General features: G+C 55.6%; 1 protein-coding gene across 2 annotated transcripts in view; it reads right to left on the reverse strand.

Annotated features, from left to right (window-relative positions):
• Window positions 1–20,818, reverse strand: part of Speg (striated muscle enriched protein kinase) — a 55,462-nt gene that overhangs the window by 6,458 nt on the left and 28,186 nt on the right. The window contains exons 10-31 of one of the 2 annotated variants that reach the window (XM_027942026.2): window positions 18,826–19,086; window positions 17,850–18,008; window positions 17,537–17,726; window positions 17,198–17,421; window positions 14,766–14,885; window positions 14,443–14,547; window positions 13,646–13,852; window positions 13,224–13,347; window positions 12,953–13,128; window positions 10,384–10,496; window positions 9,843–10,011; window positions 9,518–9,614; window positions 9,202–9,402; window positions 7,768–7,825; window positions 7,125–7,202; window positions 6,853–7,031; window positions 6,403–6,429; window positions 5,692–5,844; window positions 5,489–5,531; window positions 4,403–4,471; window positions 2,195–4,166; window positions 1,764–1,895 (exon numbers count right to left, since the gene is read on the reverse strand). In XM_027942026.2, coding sequence (XP_027797827.2) covers window positions 1,764–1,895; window positions 2,195–4,166; window positions 4,403–4,471; window positions 5,489–5,531; window positions 5,692–5,844; window positions 6,403–6,429; window positions 6,853–7,031; window positions 7,125–7,202; window positions 7,768–7,825; window positions 9,202–9,402; window positions 9,518–9,614; window positions 9,843–10,011; window positions 10,384–10,496; window positions 12,953–13,128; window positions 13,224–13,347; window positions 13,646–13,852; window positions 14,443–14,547; window positions 14,766–14,885; window positions 17,198–17,421; window positions 17,537–17,726; window positions 17,850–18,008; window positions 18,826–19,086 — 4,857 coding nt within the window. Of the gene's footprint in view, window positions 1–1,763; window positions 1,896–2,194; window positions 4,167–4,402; window positions 4,472–5,488; window positions 5,532–5,691; window positions 5,845–6,402; window positions 6,430–6,852; window positions 7,032–7,124; window positions 7,203–7,767; window positions 7,826–9,201; window positions 9,403–9,517; window positions 9,615–9,842; window positions 10,012–10,383; window positions 10,497–12,952; window positions 13,129–13,223; window positions 13,348–13,645; window positions 13,853–14,442; window positions 14,548–14,765; window positions 14,886–17,197; window positions 17,422–17,536; window positions 17,727–17,849; window positions 18,009–18,825; window positions 19,087–19,392; window positions 20,167–20,818 lie in introns of those variants that run through there. The other variant, XM_071619598.1, reaches the window with a different exon arrangement.

Consider the following 20,818-nt stretch of genomic DNA (forward strand, 5'->3'; position numbering starts at 1 on the left):
AATATGTCTAGCAGAAGAGCCAGAAGCAGAACTCAGAAAACAGGCTGTTTCAGCAAAGCAGAGAAGTTGCTTTACCATGGACCGGTGACCTTGCCTATTGGTTTACCGTGGACTGGTAACTTTGCCCATGATCCTGGGGCCAGGATCTTTGCTCCAGTGTAGTTGGCCTGTGACTACTTAGTGCCATGAGAAGCTAGGTTTGTGATCCTTAGAATTGCCCTTTAGAAAACCCCCAAATCTTGTTCTGACCACAGGGGATGAGGGGATTTTTATCACCTGCGCACAGAGACCCATGGGAGCCCCGGCTCCTGCCTGTCTGAAGAAGCAGGAGGGAGTGTGAGTGGGGATGAGCAGGCAGGAGAGGAATACTTAGTGGGAGTGGATGGCCAGGATAACAGCCTGCACTCCCCTGACTGCCTGTACCCATTGTTCCCCTCTGAGGCTCCAATGTAATGTGAACATATTTTCATCAACAGCTGCCTCCAGACCAAGTGGGCAGGAAGAGAGGTGAAAGGTGACCTGAGCCAGTGCTGCCAGCCCTACCACCATTCCCCCAGGGCCAGCCCTGGTTGGTGAAGTGGACACAGGACAGGCTTTTTCCTACTGGGAGAGGATGAGGTCAGGGGACACTGCTGGGCAGGGAATCAGCTGCACAAGCAAAACGGAGAGGGAGGGAGGCCCCAGGTGGGAAGGGATCAGCTGTCCCCAGTCCTCTCTGCTGGATGTTTTCCTTCTTTCCCCCTCCTGTTCCACCCTCCCCCCACCAACTGGCCTCCCTCCCTCCCCTTCACTCAATACCGGCTGGACACAGTCCCCTCAAGCCTAGCTGAGGCCAGGCTAGAGCCATTCTGAGCAGTTCAACCAGGAACTGGGCAAGAATGGAGCTGGTGGCTTATAAAGATCATGCACAGACTTGTTTGGTGGTCGGCTCCCGTCTTTCCTGCTGGTCTGGAACACTTGGCATCCCAAAGCCTTTGCTTGCTGTCCTTGAGTAAAGGCCCTTTTCCAGGTAGGGTGACCCTAGGTGGAGAAAGCCTCTCTCCCTGCAGCCCCAGTACACTAGGGCAAGAAACAAGCCAGTGCATACCCCAGGCCCCCTCCCCGCCAGCAAACAGCCCTGAAGACTGCTTTTCCTCACAGATGTGCCTTCTGTGGAAGGAAGGGGCAAGGAGGGCAGCCAGGTGTTCCAGGCTGTAGAAAAATGGAGAATTGGGGGCACAAGTAAGGCTGGGAGACAAAGTGTTTCTTTGAGTGTACACTCAAGGACACACACTTGAAGGTGGCCATGGGGGCAGTCAGGAGCTCAGGTTCCTTCAAAACCATACCCAGGTACAGAAACCTTCTAGAGTCTCCCATGAGAGAAGAGGCTAAAGAAAAGCCCAAATCCAGTGCCCCGAAGCCACTCTGGGCCCTGGCTGCAGAGGGTCACACAGTTCAACTCTGGCTGCTCCACTTACTAGCTCTGCCACTTGGAAAAGCTACTTAGCATCACATCACTAAGCCTGTTTCCTCACCTGTAAAATAGGATGATGACAATAATTGTTCCTAAACAATGCTGCAGCACTGAATGAGACAGCGGTTGTAAAGTGCTTAATAGGACACTTGGCTTTGCTAATTAATGGCAGCTGTTGCTATGATTATCCTTGTTGTTTTCCTGACTCTAGGCCCCTTCCTTGGCTGCCCAGGCTCCTCACCTCCCACCCAGCTAGGACTGCTCCCTGGGCCGGGGGTAGGGATATGCTCACCCAACAGGTCTCTCTTACCTGACTCACTGGGCACATACTGGTGACCCAAGTCCTCTTGGACACTGGCAGAGAGGTTTGGCTGTGATAAGCCCTTGTCCTTCCGCATCCGCGAGAAGCCCCAGCGGAGCCTGCTTCGGCTTTCCCCTGGAGCTGCGCAGACCCAGGCCTATGAGCGTTTGTTTACCCAGCCAGTACCAGCTGGCTCCAGCCTCCCTGCAGCCCTCAGCCCAGAGAAGTAGAAGATCATCTAGCCCCTGCCTTGCTCCGTCCCAGCCTCGGCCTCTCAGCCTCCTTCTTCTCCAGCACTGTCAATTCCACCCTCAGGGCTCCAGCACCTCTGTAGCCTCTTTCTGGGGTGTCCTCAACCTCTCCTCCTAGAGCTTCTTTCCGCATACCCCAACCTCTTTCGCTCTTGGAACCTGCTGGCCCCTAGCCTAGCCCTTCCTCACCTGAGGAGCCCGAGGTGGCGCTGGCCTCAGAGCCCAGAGACTCAGCGGAAGGAGTAGTGGCACCGGCCTGAGAGGCCAATTGGTTGTGTGGGATGCCAAGGCGTCGCAGACTCTCGCCTTCGGAGGTGGCCCTGCGCAGACGTCCAAAGAGCGGCGTGCTGCGGCCCGAGGCGCCTCCGGAGTCCTCGCTGCTGCCGCTGCGCTGTAACCTGCTCGACAGCCGCTCCAGCGTGGAGCTGAGCCTCCTGCGCACCGCCAGGACCGGGGAGCCCCGCGCTGAGCTGCCGCCCTCTGAGCTCTCCCCGTCTCCGCCTCGAGCCTCCCAGGCCGGGTGGCGCTGTGAGGGCGGAGTCCGCCGCAGCTTCTGGGACAGCGACAGTGAGAGCCGGCGGACGAGGCCCGGCTCCCCGACAGCCCTCAGGTCCTGCACTGAGCGCGAGCGCTCTGACCGTCTCACCAGTTCCAGCGGGGTTCCCGCCGGGCTGGGCCGGTACATGCCATCCTCGTCCTCGGCCCCGCGGAAGGGACCACGCTCCTCTGAACGCGAGCGGCTCAGTAGCCGCAGGCCCCGCGACAGGGGCGATTCGCGGCTGCGCTTGAACTTGGCTTCGAACACCGCCTCTGACTCTAGGTTCTCAATGCTGCTGCTAAGGCTGCTGCCTGGCCTGGGGGGTACCGTGGGGACCCTGGCTTTCTCGACTAGCACTGGGGGAGCCCTGGGTGAAGGCAAGCGCTTCTCTGGGACTCCTGGAGGCGGGGAGGCCACCCTGGCGAACACGGCCGCGTGGGGTTTGGGCTCTGACGAGGGCGATGGGGGGCTCTGTAAGGGCTGGGCGTGACCGGCCAGCTGGAGCGACTGCATGATCTGGGCATAGGGCGTGAGGGGCAGCGCTGGGGTTTGCAGAGCCACGGGGAGCTGTGCCGGCCTGGAGGCTCGGCCTGGTTCTGGCGTGGGCTCTGGGGCCTTCTCGGGGGTAGGCAGGGGTGCGGAGGGCTGGGAAGAACCACCTGGCGTGGCAGTAGCGGGTTCCTTAGGTTTGGGGATACTAGGTTTGGGAACGCTGGGACGCGCGGGGCTGGGCGGCTGGGCCTCGCTGAGGGCAGACAAGGAGGGAGACTCCTGTAGCCTGCGGGCCCCAAGCCTGGCTACAGGGATTTCGAGGGGTGCCCCGGCGCGGCGGTGCCGCCCCCGAGGCTCCGCCTCTCCCTGCGAGAAGCTGCTGCTCTTTTGCAGGCCCCGCGTCTCGGGTGGCGGCTGGTGGTGTGGCGCTGCCTCGCTGGAGGCAGCCCGCGCCATTCGGGGGTCGCGGGCACGGCCTCCCAGGCTTTCCAGCAGGGGGCCCCTGAGGCCGCTGACCTTGCCGTCCTCCGGACCTCCTCGTAGCAGCCGCTGACGCAGCGCCTGCAGCCTCTGGGCGTACTCGCCCTCGCCCAGGCCTCCCCGGGCCAGGCGGGTGGCTCCCGGGCTGGGGCTCCTGCGCTGCGGCAGCTCCACAGACGCCGCCTTGTGCAGGCCCCGGCCCGGCTCCCGCGGCCCAGCCCGGGGCAGGGCGCTCTCAGCGGAGCTACCCCTGCGGAGCTCTCCCCGCCTGGGACTGGACCCAGCTGGGGGCTCCTGGCCTGGAGAGGGGAGGGCCTGAGGGCTGGGAACCTCCTGGTCCTGAGAGGGAGCCCTTCCCAGCTCTTGCCAATCCATGGGAGTGGCAGCACCAGCCTCTGGGGTTCCCAGGGCCTCATCCTCAGTGGGAATGTCTGTGAGGGACACCCTGGAGCCAGAGAACTCTGGTTGCAGGGGGCGGGGAACAGTGGGCAACTCCTCCAGCTCTTCCTCTTCCGAGTCCGAGGAGGATGAGAGCCCCCCACTGGGGGGTGTTCTTCTGGGCATGGCCACCCACACCCTCTCTGGGGGCGACCGCAGCAACTCTGGGATGGGGCGCAGCACCAGGTGGCATTTGTAACTGATCTGTGAGCGCTGGAGACAGGGTGCTAGAGTCAGACCTGAGGGGCCCCCAGGCAGGACTGCCACCCCTCAGGCCCACCTCAGCCCTGGAGAAGGAGGCCTAGGCAGGCAGAGGGGCGGGGGCATAAGGAAAGCCAGAATTGAGACAACACACACAGAGGAGCAGGAGGTGAGGGCACACAAGGAAAACAGACCAGATGAGAGAAAATTAGATGGTGAAGGAACAGAGGCAGGGCTGAGCCACTCACCTGCCACCTCCGACGTGACAGGAAGAGCTTCAGGTGATCTGTGCTCACCTCGGCTCCCTTTGCCTGTGTCTGCAAACCCAGGAAAGAGGACCTGAGGGTCAGCTCTCTATTAACCTAGACCCTCAAGGTTTGGCAATGGAGAGACAAAGTCCACTGGGGGTTGAAGGCATGGAACGGCAGCACTGAGTCTGGGCTCCTGAGGGTCCTCTTTCCCTTTGATCAATCAGGACAACTACCATAGTCAGGGTGCACACTTGTGGACAAACTCCCTGAATCTAAGGGGACAGGTAGAAATCGGGTGGCTCCCAGGAATGGCTTCTGAGCTGATACCGGGGGCTCAAGGTCCTCTCCTGTACACTGGCTGTCTGGGAAGGCTGTGATCTTAGGCCCCTGGCTGGCCCCTAGTTGCCCTTCTGTCTCCATGTAACGCCACATTCCAGGCATCAGGAGCTGGGGTCTGGACAAAGACAGAGGCTTCCCTGAGCCACCCTCACCCACATGGCTCTTGTTTCTGATCTGAGGAGGCTCTTACCTCAAGGACTGCTAGCAGAATGACCAAATTCTCCAGCTGACCCAGCACAGCAAGCACTCAATGGAGTTTATTCAAGTGTTCTTTCTGGACTCAGTTGCTAAACTCACACCTCTGTGCCTAGCACTGTGCTCTGGGGTGCTGGGGTTTGAAGATGAATGAGAACCCTGTCCTCACGGAGATCATAATAAGAGGCTGAGCCTACAGGCCACCCACCCACCACACTGTGAGGACCAGTACAAGACAGTGGTGGACATACAGAAATGACGAAGATGAGGGCTGATCTCTAGCATCAGACAGAACCCTGAAGAGGACTCCTGGAGTGGAGGGGATTCAAGACTTAGAGTCCATTATATCCCAACTTGATCACTTAATTGGGGTCCAATTTCTTTATCAACAATGGGAACTATGCCTTTCTTTACTGAGCTATTATGAGGCTAATAGATCATATGTATATAAACTAGAGCATAGTTAGTGCATATACTAGATGTTCAATAAATTGAGCTAATAATGTCTTCTCTCCCTCTCCCACCACCAACTGGCAGGACTAGACTTACTTTGAACCAAGGATGTTCTAGAGTCTCCTCTGCAGTAGGTCTCCTGTAAAGGAATGAGGATTAAGTAGGGATTTTTTTGTTCATTTATTCAGATAGTTAATAAATGTTTGAGAAAACAGGGCCTCTAAGGAGCTGGGGGTTACATATCTAAGGACAGAGGCTTAACAGGAGTAGGCGGGTGGCATGAGGGGTCTCGTACTCACATCCGGTCCTGCACCAGCACTTTGATGAGGAAGCCCCGGGCCTCTCTGCTCAAGCTCAGGAACGTGGTCTCCTCAAAGGCCACATTGTAGTTTCGGATGTTCATCAGTGTTGTCCGATCGTTCTCTCCAACAAACGGGGAGATTCCGGTCAGACTGCAGGTGGAGAGGACTGTTGTGAGAGGAGGGTCCTGGGGCTGAGGCAGAAGTGAAGTAGAATGCAGGAGACCAGGGGCAGGTAGAGGCCCCAGGTTGTGGGGATGGCACAGGCTGGGTGAATCTGAATAAGAAGCCAAAGCTTCAGACTCTTGCCTGTCCTGCTCCTACTACAACCCCTGGAAGAGCAGAGGACAGTCCTGCCTTGGGACCTGGTTACTTGTGCTTTTAGAGGACCAGTTCTGCCCCACCTCCCGTGTGGCCTTTCTATGAGATGAGGCATCTGTGTGAAGGGAGTCCCACCCCTTATAGTCCATGATCTTGACACTCAGAACCAGGCAGTTCCCTGCCCAAATGGCACTGAGTTGCACTGGTCCAATGTGTCCATCTCTTATGGAGGGTGTGATAGTGGACAAGGTCGGACATGCAGACCAGGGCATCCAAGTTCATGCATGTAAGGCCCCTTGAAGTGCAGGAAGATGTGGAAGTAGAGGGGTGGGCTGCGGGCCCTGCAAATGTTAGGGGTGGGCCTATTAGGAGACTGGAGAGGATTCTTACCAAAGGAAGGCAATGACGCCCACAGGCCTGTGGGAAGAGAGTGGACAGGTGAGAGGATAGCCTGCCTCCTGCTGGAAGTGAGCAGTTCTCTGATACCTCAACTCTGAGATGTCCTCCCAAGGAACACCATGCTGGACAAACGGACACAGTAGTGTCTCCTTCGGGGAGGCCCCTGAACCCAGTGGTTCAAAAGGCTCATGACAGGGCTGACCTGTCATGAAGCCCAGAGAAGTCTGAGCACCAATGAGAGCATGTCTGTCTCACTAGGGTGGCCCCACCCCCAAGGGAGCCAGGAGCCGAGGACTGCAAGACTCTTACATGGGCAAGAGACCCTGTGAACACTGCCACCAGGCAACTGTCAGAGAATGCTCATAATGCTCCTCTTTGCTGGTGAGCTAAGTCCTAAGTCCCCAACATGGCCCACCCAGTGGCTGAGAATGCCAGCATTACCAGATGTCAGTGACTCCAGACACAGGGCTCTGGTTGACGATCTCGGGAGCAACGAACTCAGGTGTGCCATACTGGCAGTACTGGGGCTCTCCTGGAGTCAGCTCCTGGGCATTCCCAAAATCACAGATGCGCACCTGCTCTTCGCCGTCTGCACCGTCCCACACCAGCAGGTTCTCAGGCTATGAAACACAAGCAATGGGAGGAAGCTGAGTAAAGTACACTCTGCCTCGTGTACTGATCAGGGGCTGCCTGCTCTCCCCTCTCTGCCTCACCTTGACATCGAGGTGCAGCACCTGGCTCTGATGCAGGTAGCATATTCCCTCTAGTACCTGACGCATATAGGCCCGGATCTGTGGAAACAGGAAGCCCAGAGTCCTTGGGGGTAGTGTGGGGAGCTATGCTTGATCACCACCAGGCCAGGGGAGTGGCTTTCAGATGGCTCATGGAGGGGGTTGAAACACAAGTTTGGGGTTGCTAAGACCTAGGGTTATCATGTACAGCTATACAAGTTGGGAACAGCACAATTATAGGGGACTTTACATTATGAAATATAGAGCTGTGCAGTGTATAGTATGTACAGCCAGACCCTGCAGGATGGCAACGAGACCCAGAGTCTAGGTGGGGTTGCTTCTGAGACACGATTGGGGAATGTGTACGTGAGAAAGACCAAATCAACACTGCTAGGGCTTAGGGTGGGTCTGCTGAGATCACAGGACAGTACAAGTCCCAAAGAGATGGGGGTGTGGTTCCCCCAGGGTGGGGAGTTCTGTTGCCTGCCTAACAATGCTCTCTACCACCACCCTTGGCTTCCTCATGGGCAGAGGTGGTATGTGGGGGCACCCCCCTGTTGACTCTCTGAGCTCAGATGGGTGAAGGCTGGTTCCCAACCTGGCCCCTGCCACCCGCTGCCCTCACCTCAGACTCACACACGGTGGGTTTCCTGGCCATTCTCTCCAGCAGCTCCTCTGTACAGCTATGTCCTGGATCAAGGAGAACAGTGACCAGTGCAGACTGCCTGGCCCAGCCCCAGAGATCAGCATGGGCCTTAGCTCCGCACAGGCTTCTCCTTCCCCTTAAAGCACATCTGATACCAGTCAGAGTTGTCCTCACCTTTCCCCATCATGTGGGTGCACAGATGGGACAACTCACTCGCTGGAACACTCACTTATTGCAGGACTTCAGGCAAGTCACTTATCTATCCTCTCTGGGTTGAGGTTCCCTCAGGTATAAAATGGGAATAACACTCTCCCCTGCCCACCTGATGAAGTATTTATAGGGATCAAATCATAGAAGAGGGGGCTGGGTTGTGGCTCAGTGGTGGAGCACTTGCCTAGCACATGAGAGGCACTGAGTTTGAGTCTTAACACCACACAAAAGTAAACTAGTAAAATAAAGTTTTAAAAAGTTTTTTTAAAAAAAAAATCATAGAAGAATCTTGTTGACTGTGGAAGGAACTTCTTGATGCTATCTGGTAATGAGCCAGAGGTCTACAACATGGAAAAATTTGTCATTTTGCTGAGGTTTATATTTGAACAGTGAGGCCTGGGTGACTGGTAAGCAGGTCATGGTCACCCTGATATAGGAGAGTTGAATCAATCACCCAGCATCCTTAATTCAAAGTGCCTTTGTTTAACTGAAGCTTTCATGAAAGGTAACTTTTTTTTTTTTTAATGAAAACAGCCTCCCAAATAAAGCCAAGCATAGCTGCTCATTTGAAGTGGGCTCCTTCAAAGGTACAGATACACTGTGTGTCTTTCACTGCCCCTACACCCCAGCACTGGGATTGATAATTTTTTTAAAATATTTTTTTTAGTTGTCAATGGATCTTTATTTTATATATTTATATCTGGTGCTGAGAATCAAACCAAGTGCCTCACACATGCTAGGCAAGCGCTCTACCACTGAGCCACAACCCCAGCCCCAGACTGAAACAGGCCTTGAGTTTGCAGTACTCTTGCCTCAGCCTCTGGAGTTGCTGGGATTACAGATGTGTGCCACCCAGTTACTATCCTGCATTTTGTGATTAAAAAGCATATGCCATTTGTTAGCTATGTGACCCTGGGCCAGTTATTTAACCTCTTCATACCTGTTTCATCATCCTTCAAAATTGGATAATAAAATCCCATCAGGTAGGTTTACATGAGACTTACATAGGCTGATAATTGCAAAACTCATAAAACACTGCCAGACACATATTAAATGCTATGTAAGACTAAGCTAGGAAAAAAAAAAGACTGGTTTTCACAGAAGCCTCCAGACTTAATCCTCCCAGTTGTCAACAGGTCCACTTTGTAAATGATAATCCAGGCATGGGTACCCTCCACTCCCCTGCAGCCTGTCCCAGGATACAGCTCAGTGACAATGACCAGTCCCCGGCGCCTTTCGAAGGCCTCATGGAAGTAGACGATGCAATCGTGCTGAAGCCGGGCCAGCAGCCGGGCTTCCCGCCGGGCTGATGCCTTGGGCTTTGCCTGGCTGGGGATGAACTTGGCCGCAAACTCCAGGCCAGAGCTGCGTTCCACCACACGCCGCAGGTAGGAGAAGGCACCCCTGGGTGATACAAGGAAGGTAGCAGTCCTCAGCTGCAGCCCTGTCTACCCTCTTCTGGCCCTCGGACCCACCAGCCTCCCTTGGCCCCCTACATTGGTGCTTCCCAGCTCCACACCTGCCAATCTCCTGGTGAATGTCATAAAAGTCGCTGAGTCTCCTTCCTCGATGTTCTCCATCCTCCCCGACCCCCTCGACCTCCATAGCTGTCTGAGCTGTGGAAACAGATGTCCTGAGGTTAGGTGAGGAGGGCATGAAAGGGAAAAGGGTAGAGACTGGGACCAGCGGGGAAAATGGAGGAGACAGAAGAGGAGCAAGAATATTGGGGCCTAAGGTGGGGAGCTGGGGCTGGGGGATGCGATGGTCAGGAGTGAAGGGCAGGGGCTCACATCATGTTCCTGGAAGTGGGCATCTGGCCCTTCTCCCCAGGAACTACAGCTCACCAGAGTGCACAGCCAACTCTGCTTTGCAGGAGACTTCCCCTGCCAGGTTCCGGGCAGTACAGGTGTAGACGCCCCCATCCTGGGTCCCCGTGCTGAGCACCACCAAGGAACACTCGTTCTCTTCATATACAAAGCTCACATGGCTGCTCTCAGCCAGCAGCACCTCGTCCTGCAGAGGTAGGTGTTACCTCCAGCCCGGGCCTGGCCTCACCTCCACCTGGCACCCAGCTTTATTTCCATACTAGAGACCCAGATTCATCTAGATCTGTGAGCCAGGAGCCCATTCACCAGGTGGCTTCTCCATACCAGTGGCCTTGCTCCTCCAGGACCCAGAGTCAGCTTCTCCCTTAGCTTAGCTAAAAGACCTGCACCTTTTAGTCAATCATCTGGATCCCACTTCCTCCTCCTAACCACATCTCTGCCCAGACTCCTTGCTCCTAAGGCCTCCAGAACCTCTCAAGCTCCCAGGGGACCCCTTCCCCATCTGCCAGGCTCTGGCAAACTGGCCTGATCCCTGCTGAGGCCTATATCACCCACTGACCTTGTACCATGTGATGTCTGGCAGCGGTTTCCCCTCAACCACCACAGCAAAGCGAGCGGTTTCTCCAGCCCCAACCTCCACATCCTCCATGATGGACTCAAACCGGGGAGCCTCTGAAACATACAGGAACAGGTGAGTAGAAGGGCGGGATTAGCATGTTCTCCAAAGGTCCTGCCTTCTCAGTCCTCCTTCTAAACCCTATCAGCAACTGGCTTCTCGGAATGCCAGGCCCTAGCCTCCCAGGCCAACTACCCCTCAGAACACCAAAGTTCCTTGCCTGGACCAAGTGTTCTCCCTATAAATCCAAACATAATGTTCTCCAAATCTCTGAAAAACTGTCACAGGTACAGGCTTACTTGGTTTGACCTTCAGCGTTCATTTACTAGCTTTGAAATTAGGAGAGTTGTCACACATAAAAGAAATCTGGATTTCCTGTCTCTTGAAAAATCAGGACTGGCCATCCTGAGCCACTTCCCCTCTTGTATTAACCAGCAAGCATGGTGCGCCTCAATGCTGCCCCCTGTGGGCGACTGCTCTTCTCACAGTTCCACCAGACTACTGCTCAGGGATGACATTGCCTTTTTTTCTGTGGTACTTTCTTTTTCTCTTTATTCTGTGGACTGGGAATTGAGCTAGATGCTAGATAAGCCCTCTATCACTGAGTTACATCCCTGGCCCTTTTTATTTTTTGAGAGACAGTCTTTCTGAGTGCCTAGGCTGGCCTTGAACTTATGATTCTCCTGCCTCAGCCTCCTAAAGAGCTGAGTGAGAGACGTTCTCCACCACTCCTGGCAACATTACCTTTAATCTTAAAGTTTTTCCATCTGAATCTCATTTAAATGTTTAGGGGACTTTCTACCATCTGGAAGACGGCAAGATAACCCCCAAATGTTAACCAGACAGTCTAGAAGCTAACTTTCTACTTAGTTCTCCCACAGGTGGTTGATTTTATCCTCCACATACATGTGGACCTGCAAAGCCACTTCTAATTCTCATGAATTAAATATATTTTTGCATTAAATACATTTGTGAAGAAGCCTATGATTTCCATGTGCTCTGTCCTAAGCATGTTTGAGGATCTTGGCTTTAAGGAGAGTGGGAGTGAGTGATCAGGACCTCAGGGAGGAGCAGGGTGGCCAGGTATGGACCACCACCCACTTCAGGGACCCACTTGGCTTTATGCAGACAGCAGGGGGCTCTGTTCTAGGAATATGGGGGACAGATACTGCAATGTAGCTGATGTGGAGGAAGGGGGCTAGCATTCCACTTGCCCTGCCTGGCTGGGGCTGGGCTGGAGCCCAGTGAATGAGGGTGATAATGGAAGCCCCAGGTCCATTTTAGCCCTGGCTGGGTGGATCATAGTCTCCCTCATTCACTGCTCTGGCCAAACTGTGCTGCAGGGCTTTTAGGGCCAGGGCCTCTCTATGCTCCAAACATAGGGCTGTGTCTGGGAAGGAAGATGAGTCTTGCAGATGGCACTGTTGGGGAACAAAGCAGTGACTGAGTAGGAAGTGCTGGGGATCATGGCTGGGCAAAGGGCAAGACTCTCCAAAGGGGGCCCCCAGGAATCTGTGGCCCCACCCCATCTACCCTCTTCACCTCCAAGTCAGGAGGGTTCCCGTCTCTTCTTCTCACCCCTTACTGCTTTCTCTCCTTTCTAGAAATCTGGTCCCCAGGTGAGCGGGGAAGCAAGCTCTGAAGGTCAAAGCACCAGAAAGTTTCAAGTGAATGTCCATGACTGTTTTAAAGCACTGGAAAATGTCCATTTGCCTAGATCGCCTGTGCTAACAAACATGTCACTTTCTTTGCTTTTGGCTGGAATTATATCTCTCGGCAGGTAGCACTGTTCAGCTCATGTGGATCTGAAGTTCTGAGTGGCAGTTACAGATGTCTGGAGTTAATTAACAACCGGAAAACAAAACAATTACTACTTAAGCATGCTACGGCTTAAGAGGCTACATCCTCAAAGGAGAAATTATAAAAAGGGGCCTTGCTGTGAAGGTTGGGAGGCCTGGTCAAAGAGGGTTGTACAAAAAGGCAGCCAAGAGCCTCAGAGATGGGAGTTGGGTGACAAGCTGCGCTCAGTGGCTCTTGCTTGTTTTTATTAACTCAGTCTTCCCAGTCTTGTTATAGCTGAGATCTCCTTCCTGTTGGGCTTAGCATAAGAGCCAGGGCTTTGGAGTCTGACATCCAACTTGAACCCAGCTCCTGTATTAATTTATTTAACCTGGCTCCTTGGGCCAGGTTAGTTAGCACACTTTTGAGCCTCAGTTTCCTTACCTATAAAGTGGGGATAATAACCAACCCCATTGCACAAGCTTGTTATAGGTATTAAATGAAGTGATCTATGTAAGACGCTTATCACCGATCCTGGCACATACTAGGTGCCCAATCAATATTTTATTAGTATTATCACTGCTATTATTACTAGTACTGGTCTTATTACTGCCATTAGATGTACAAGCCTGAGAGGGAGGACATGGGATGTGATCCCCAGAGGCAGGTGGGTGTGTACACCTGAAAGCATGCTTCAGAGGGAGGAATGGGAAGAATGCCTACTGTCACCCACCTGCCAGCTCCAGTGTGACCGAGCAGGCCTGTGTGCCATGGCGGTTGCGGGCAGTGCAGGTGAGTGACCCCACGTCCCGGCGGCTCACCCGACAGATCCGAAGAGAGTACTGGTCGTCATCCGGCTGGCTTAGCTCATACACACCTGTCCGTGCCTCCAGGAGGGCCCCTCGGCAGCTAAGGGACACAAGACAGGACAGGAGGTCCTCCTAGGCCAAGCTGGGGCTGGACTATTACATATGGGGAATGGGTCAGCAGGTGGGGAATCCTACCTCCTCCAGACGACCTGGGCCTCTACATGGTTGAAGGTGATGGTGACATGGGCAGGCTGTCCCTCTACCACATACACGATGTCTGGTTTGTCCAGCACAGCAGGGGCCTCCTCTAGGGGTGGGCCTGGGAGAAGGAGAGCACAGGCTCCATACGGGGCTGATGCTGAGAACTCAACACCCACTGCTCCTCTCTTACCCCAATCATCGATGAGGAAGCTGGGGCTCAGAGAGTCTTTTGTGCAGGGAACACAGCCAGGAAGCAGCAGAGCAAGGGCTAGACTACAGCTTGTCTGACCCCAGGGCCTTAGCTTTGTCCCTGGGCCCTGCTGCCACTGATGGGCCAGGATCCCACTCAGCCACACTGTTCCTGCCATGGTTATTTAGTCTCCCCTCAGCCCTGCCCTTGGGAGTCCCCTGCTCACCATGCTCCAGCAGCTGTGTGGGCTCCGATGCGGGTGAGGGCTTGCTGCTGCTCTTGCCAGTGGTGCTGAGGACCCGGAAGACATGCTGGAGCCCCTTCCGCAGCCCTGTGGCCGCCCACCTGGGCTCCCGCAGACCTGTGGCCAGCGCTGTCCACTGGTCTGAGCCCAGCACCTGGTGCTGCACCGTGTATGTCAGGGAGTCTGGGTCTGGAGGGAAGGCAGTTGCTAGAGGCTGATGTCACAGGGTCACTGTGCTTCCTCATCCCGCCCGCTCAGGGTCCTGGAACTCATCCCTGGTCTTCTCTGAGTGCGTGCCTCAGTTTCCCCTGAGGTTTCCTGCCTGCCTCCCACCTGCTCTGCTTTCTCACTGCCTGCGCCAGCCCTAAAGCCATCAAGCTGCCCGTCGCCAACCCCTTCAGATGTGGAGGAAGGGGCCTAGCATTCCACTTGCCCTGGACTTGTATCCAAATCCTTGCTCCCCGAGGTACGGAAACTGACCAGGAAGAGATCCTGGACAAGGGCAGAAAAGAACATGCCCAGGATCAAGACCCAGGAACCTAGTCCCACTGAGAAAGGGCAAGGATGTGGTGATGCCCCACGGCTCCTCTCCTGACCTGGAGCCAGGGCCTCATCCACCATGGAGAGAAGACAGCGGGTGCTCCTGGCTTCACTCCCAGCACTCCATTGCTCCTGCCTCCCACCATGTTCTTGGAGGCCTAGTGTCCTGGATACCCCTGCCTGAGCCTGCCCTGCCCATCCCCAATCCCCACCCAAAGCCCTGCATGGCCCTGACCCACCGATGGCCATGTCCAGGCTCCTGGGGGGGTTCCATGTGAGCGTGACCATCCTCCCCGTCACAGCCACCACCTGCGGGGCACCATCTGGGGGACCTGGAACCACATCTGAAAGCCACAGGTTGGAGGTCCATGGATCTTTCAGGGCCCAAGAGCACCACAGGATCACTGAGCTTCAGGGATTGAGGCTGGGGACCAGGGGCAGGGGCAAGGCCAGAAGATTTCCAGGGAACCAGGGGGAAACTGGTGGAGGCCCCTCCCTCCCTCAGCACCCAGGTGGTACTGGAGGTCTGGCTATGGGTGCAGCTGCTAGGAGGGTGCCTTACCTGTGACATAGAGGTGGGCATAGCAGGCAGCTTTGCCCAGCTTGTTAGCGATGACACTCTTGTAGACACCAGCATGCTGAGGTCCCACCGCAGGGAACACCAGGCGATGTACATCCCTGTCTGGTGGGGGAGGTACAGTGACATGGGGGCTAAGCTAGGAGGATGCTTTGAGGGGTGAACCGCCACCCATTGCAAGGAGGAGGCAAGTGGGGACAGACGGGGAGGCAGAAAGAAGTATGTCCTTCGAGTGGTCGAAGCCAGCAGTGCTAGACCCTCTTATTGCTCTTCATGCCCAGTAATTTCACAGCTTCCTCCCACACTGGGGCACCCTCTGGGGTCCCTCTCCTGTCGGCTGCTTCCTCATTCCTTCACCTCTACTGGGTCACAACCTTCAGGTCAAGGCTCTGACACAGCTTTGCTCCTAGGTTCCTCCTCCAGTCCTCTTCTCCAGCCCCAGGGCAGCTGCCCTTCCACCCATCTCCAGCAGAGCCTGAGGAAAACCCTTCAGTCCAAATTCCCTTCCAGCCGTGTCCCCTGCTACTCCTCCATGTCTTGACCCTGACAGACCATCAGGTCCCTGAACAAGCCACAGGAGCTCCATCTCTATGTTTTTGCTCACAAATTCCTCCCTCTTGGAATGTTCTCCTCGGACCTAAGCCTTTCTTCTCTCTGAGACACAATTCTAGTGAAGCCTACCCTACCATGCCCTGGCTGTCTTCCCTGTGCCATGCCCCAGCTCTCCGTGGCAGGTGGCTGGGTGTGCATCACTGGCCATTGCAGGGCTCTTCCTCTTCACTTCCAGGAGCCATATCGCCTACCCAGTCTGGCCCTTTAAAGACCAGGCTGCTTTTTTCCAGATCTGCTTGTCCCACCCTGAACCCAATGCCTCACATGCAGTAAGTTACAAATACATGTGATATTATGAATTGCAATAAATCATCTACTGGGTGTCCAGCCTTGACATGAAATCCTAATACTTTCAACAACTCTACAAAAATTATCCCATTTACCAATGAGGTCAGAGACATTAATTGACTTGCCCAAGGTCACACAGCTAATAAGTGATGAAGCCGTGGCTTGAACTCAGTTTCATCTCCTCCAAGTCTCTTTCCTTACACTCTGCTCCCTGAGTGTTAAGGAGGCTGTCTCTGGCTAGGACACAGAAATGAGGAGGCTTGCACTGTCCTCCTTCACGTCAGGAATGTCCCCAAACACCCTCCCTTCTCTTAGCGGTTATCTCTGCATAGAACAGTCACCCATTCATTTATCTCTGCTGACACTATTTATAAGGAAAGTGAAGCCAGAGGCTGCCAGTGACCCCAGATTCAGGCAGAAGCAGAGACGCCAGCTCAGATCCTGAGACAGACACCCACCCACAGTCTCCAAGCCGATGGGGAGATAGGAAGGCCTGGGGCTGCGCAGTAATCGCTGCTGGAGGGGACCGAGTGGAAAGGCCAGAGCTGCAGCTGTGGCTCTGGAGATAGGGTGAGGGTAGAGTTGAGAGACTGGGACATGGTGATTGGGAGCATCCTTTAGGAGATGGGCACAAGTCAGGTGGTCCTTACTTGTCTTTGAGCAAGTCTCTGTACCTCTGTAAGCCTCAGTTTCCCCATCTGTAAACAGGGCTTATAGTGCCTGCCTTACAGGCCTGTGGCAAGGTAAGATCATACACATCAGGTCTTGAGCACTCAGCAAGCACTTAGTAAGAGGACTTTGGTCGCTTGTGGCTACAGGAGAAGTCCATCATGGGTGACAGTATAGGCACAACTTAAAGAGGCAGGCAGACCTCGCGTGAGAATCAGGTTCCTTCAAGGATGGAATAAAAGTGCTCCCTGGGGAACACAGCTCAGGCCTAGAGGATGCCAACCCAACATGGCCCTCTGTTTCCCCTGCCTCCTTCTGCCTTGCTTGCTATTTGTTAACAACCCAGGACCAAGCCTCCCTTCCCTGCCAGATGCTGCCTACCCCTGCCCTTTCCTTGAAACTTCTCAGGAAGCATGGGCTTTATCAGGGGCTCCTTTTTGAGGAGCATGGCAGCAAGGGTGCAGCTGGTGAAGGGGAGCAGCTGCAGGGCACGCGCTGTCTGCCCGGCATGGCTCTTAGTGCTTTACACAGACAAGCTGATGTGATTCTAGCAGCACCCCTGTAACAGAGGAGGAGACTGAGGCACAGACGGGTTCGACAATCTGGTCAGTTTCAGGCTGGGCTACCTGTTGTAAGTGCTAAAGGTGCCATCAAGGGGTGACTAACAGATGGGCACCGTGTGGGATCAAGAAGGGACACAATGACCTCACAGCCCTGGGGGGCCCCCCTTTGCCAGACACCACATCTCTGGTCGAGCTACAAAAGGGAAGGCCCTGATGAAGGGTGGGCTGATGGGAGGGCCCTGAAAGACAAGAGGGTGCCACAAGGGTCCCTTCCTGGACACATACACTGTGTCATGCGCCGGTCGTCACTGCTCTGGATGCGGTGGCCATTGTGGAACCAGCTGATGGTGGGGTAGGGCAGGCCAGTCACCTGGCACTCTAGCATGGCCTCCTTGGCCAGTCCCACTTCCAGGTCCTGCAGTGGCCGCAGGAAGTCAGGAATGGACAGCCGCTCCAGCTCGCCCTGTTCCGGCTCCTCAGGGATGGACGGCATCTTCTCCAGCTTTGAGCTGTAAGAACCACATGGTTGCCCAGAGGTACAGGGCTGCACCTCCTAGTGCAGGATGGGGGCTCCTGAGAGGCCGAGTTAGCAGCGCTGATAGCACCTGGAGCCCCGGGAGGTACCTGGGGCCTGAGGCGGCTGTCCGAGGCTCCTCCACATACAGCTGGGCCGAGCAGTTAGCCTGGCCGTGGGTGTTGGTTGCACTGACTGCGTAGAGCCCTTCATCCTCGCTGCCCACGTGGGCGATGTGCAGTGAGTGCAGACCTCCTTCCTGCCGCAGCCGCAAGTTCTCACTCTCCTCTACAGGGTGACCTGGAGGTGGGAAGGACAGGAGTGCAGAGCCAGTATAGCAGGGGCCCTGCCTTCTGTATACACTCCATCCTGTTCTGGGCCCTTGGGATCTCCCAATATCTGCATAGGGAGGGGGGTGTGTACCAAAGTGAGTCCAGGTAACGGACGGTGGTGGGGTGCCGCTGATCTTGCAGTCAAGGCGGGCAGCTCGGCCCTCTAGCACCTCCACGTCTTCCAGCAGCCGGGTGAACAGGGGCGCCAGTGAGGGCCGCACGGTCAGCCGGGCGCTGCAGGTCAGTTCATCTGCAGGGGAGAGGCAGCACTGGGCCAGGGAAGGCCACAGAGGCCCAGGCACCCCACCTCAGGGGTCCTGTCCAGCCTTAGGGAACCTGGACAGAGTCCTACAGAATTTCTGGGAACAGGGCTGGGGGCAAGGCAGTGGGCAAAGATCTATTTGCCAGGCTTTCTCAGGAGGTCAGTAAAGAGAGGCAGCAGGCTGCCGTGGCAGGTTGGGGACTCCATAAAAGCCCAGAGCCTGGCCCAGGGCTCCCTCTTACCTCACCCTGCCCGTGCAGGATGAAGGAGTTGGGTTGTGAGAAGGTCCTAAAAGGCAAGTCCACTTCCTCCCCAGCTTCCAACTCTCAGAACTCTCCTCTGTCATCCCACAACTCCCTCCCACCTGTCCCATGCCTAGCAATTGCTGGCATTTAGTAGGTACCCCCAGGCATCCCAGTGCTTTGTTCTAATTTACGTAATCCCTGTAGTCCCCCTAGAAAGTGCGTATTAGCCTGATCCCCTTTTATAGTTGAATAGCCTACAGCTCAAACAGAGGAAGGGACTTGTCCAAAGACACTTGGTTGGGAGCTTGTAGGACAAGAACAGGAGCACAAATCTAGATTTGCTCTCTACATCTCAGCGGACACAGGAACCCTCTGGGTGCCAGGTACTATTCGAAGCTTCACTGTTTTGAGTACTATACTATCTCCTACCCCACCCCACCTCCCCAAGGATATGAGACCCTGTTTCCTAGGGTTTTATTTTGCACCCAGCTCTCTCCCCTCTATCCCCCACACCCAGGTCTGGTGCCCACGGCAGCCCTAGGGCCTGAACAAGTCATTACCTTTGGCTGTGCTGAGCTTGCAAGTGTAGACACCACTGTCGTCCTCATGAACAGAGGTGAGCAGCAGCTTGCATTTGCGGCCATCGAAATGCATCTTGCATTTGAGCAGGGCAGGCTGCAGTAGGCGGCCACGGCACAGCCAGTCCACCTCCACGTCGGCAGGACCTGCCACCAGGCACTCAAACAGCGCCATCTCCCCGGCCCCCACGTTCACGTCCTGCAGGGGGGCCAGCACGGCCAGGGACCGGCTTTCAGGGTGTGCTGGGGGGAAGGTAGCCACAGGGGGCACACACAGAGCAGAGACACACAGGGCGAGGGAGACAAACGCACACACGCACACACAGAGAGACAGACACAGAGAGAGAGATGCATTTTGTTCCTCTGGAGACAGGGAAAGTCCACCCACCCAGCCAGGACAGCAAGGAGCTCCTAGACCTGGCTTTGAGATGGCCACCCAGGTTGGCCCAGGGAGGGAAAAGTCACGAAAGGCAAGAGGGAATCAAGAGGGGAACCAAAGGGCCATGTGGTGGCAGTGACGGCGGCAGAAAAGAAAACGCGGCACACCAACTGGGTACAAACTGGATTTTATTTGAGCTAAGAAATAGTGTTTCCAAATACCTCCACCCCAGCAAATGGCCCTGCTCCTGTGCCACGCTTGGCTAACTCCCTCATTCCCAGACAGAGCACCCCCACCCTGACTGTGAATGAGGGAGTCCCCACTGGGCCCTACACCTACCAGAGCCAGGGCTCAGCCCCGGGCCTCTGATTTTTGGTCTCTTGTAGAATAGAAAGTGTCGTGCCATTGAAACCCATTTCTGGAATGGTCAGTGCCCTGCCCCACTCCTTGTGAGCCTCCTGTCCACACCCCTGCCCCTCGGGGCCCTCCCTGCCATGTCTTGTCCTTTCCTGTTCTGTCTCATCCCACTCCAGCTCAGAGGTATCTTTCCCTGACTGTCACAGACACACAGACAAACAAACAGATGGACAGACAAAGGCCTGTAGCAGCGTAGCACATGCATTCACTTGGTGGTCCCCATGGGAAGAGTGTGGGAGGATTGATAACCCTCATGCCCCACCTTCCCAGCACTCAGTCCATCTGGGGGCCTCCTGGCCTGCACAGCCACTTGGGGAGGGAGGGTCCCCAGGGGCCCAGGGGCTACCCCAGGGTGCTGCATTGGCTGGGGAGGGGAGGGGAGGCTGGGATGGGTCCAGGCCAGCAGGCCGGCTGGGTCTGTGGGCAGGAGGCAGTGAAACACAGCGAGGTCCGAGAGGTGCCTGAGACAGGGGCGCAGCTCGGAGGGTAGCGGCGGGGAGCGCAGGCGGCCCCCTGAGCTCACTCGCCTGTGTACAGACAAAAACCTCAGTCAGCAAGCGGCAGGTTAGTGCAGCACACCACACACACACACACACACACACACACACACACGCACACGCACAGACCTGGCTAGGGCCCTTCTAGATATGGAGCTGCCTCTAACACTGTAGGGAGCATTGCCATATTCAGCTCCCCCAAGGGCAGCCCAGGGTGGGAGGGCCAGAGGCTACCCAGAGGCCAAGTTCCCAGGGTTCCTGGGCAGGCAGAGACCCTGAGCAGCCAAGGGAGAGGCATTCACAGGCATCAGGAACACCCCAAAGCCTACAGGATGTTAGGGAGGAATCCCAAAGAGAGAGGCACCAAGACATGGGTTAACACAGAGAAGCGAGGCAGGGCCAGACCCTGGAGAAGGAGCAGGCCAGGGAAGGGGGCACTGAAGAATTTAGAAACCAAACAGGTGGCAGCCATAGGAATGAAAGGCACCAGGGAGGGTGAGGAGGTAAGGCTGGCAGCGGGGCAATGACCGATAGAGTCTGGGCTCCATGCCTGGGGGTATCTCGGGGCATTCCCAAAGGTGGCCTCTGCCGGGCTGGAAGGGACTGAGCTTGTAGGTAAGAGGGACAATGGCTGAGTAAGGACTAAGGAGAGGTTGCTGGTCGTGAGCCATCATAGGACATG

Source organism: Marmota flaviventris, chromosome 11, assembly GCF_047511675.1.
Source record: "Marmota flaviventris isolate mMarFla1 chromosome 11, mMarFla1.hap1, whole genome shotgun sequence".
In the NCBI taxonomy this organism is placed as follows: Eukaryota; Metazoa; Chordata; class Mammalia; order Rodentia; family Sciuridae; genus Marmota; species Marmota flaviventris.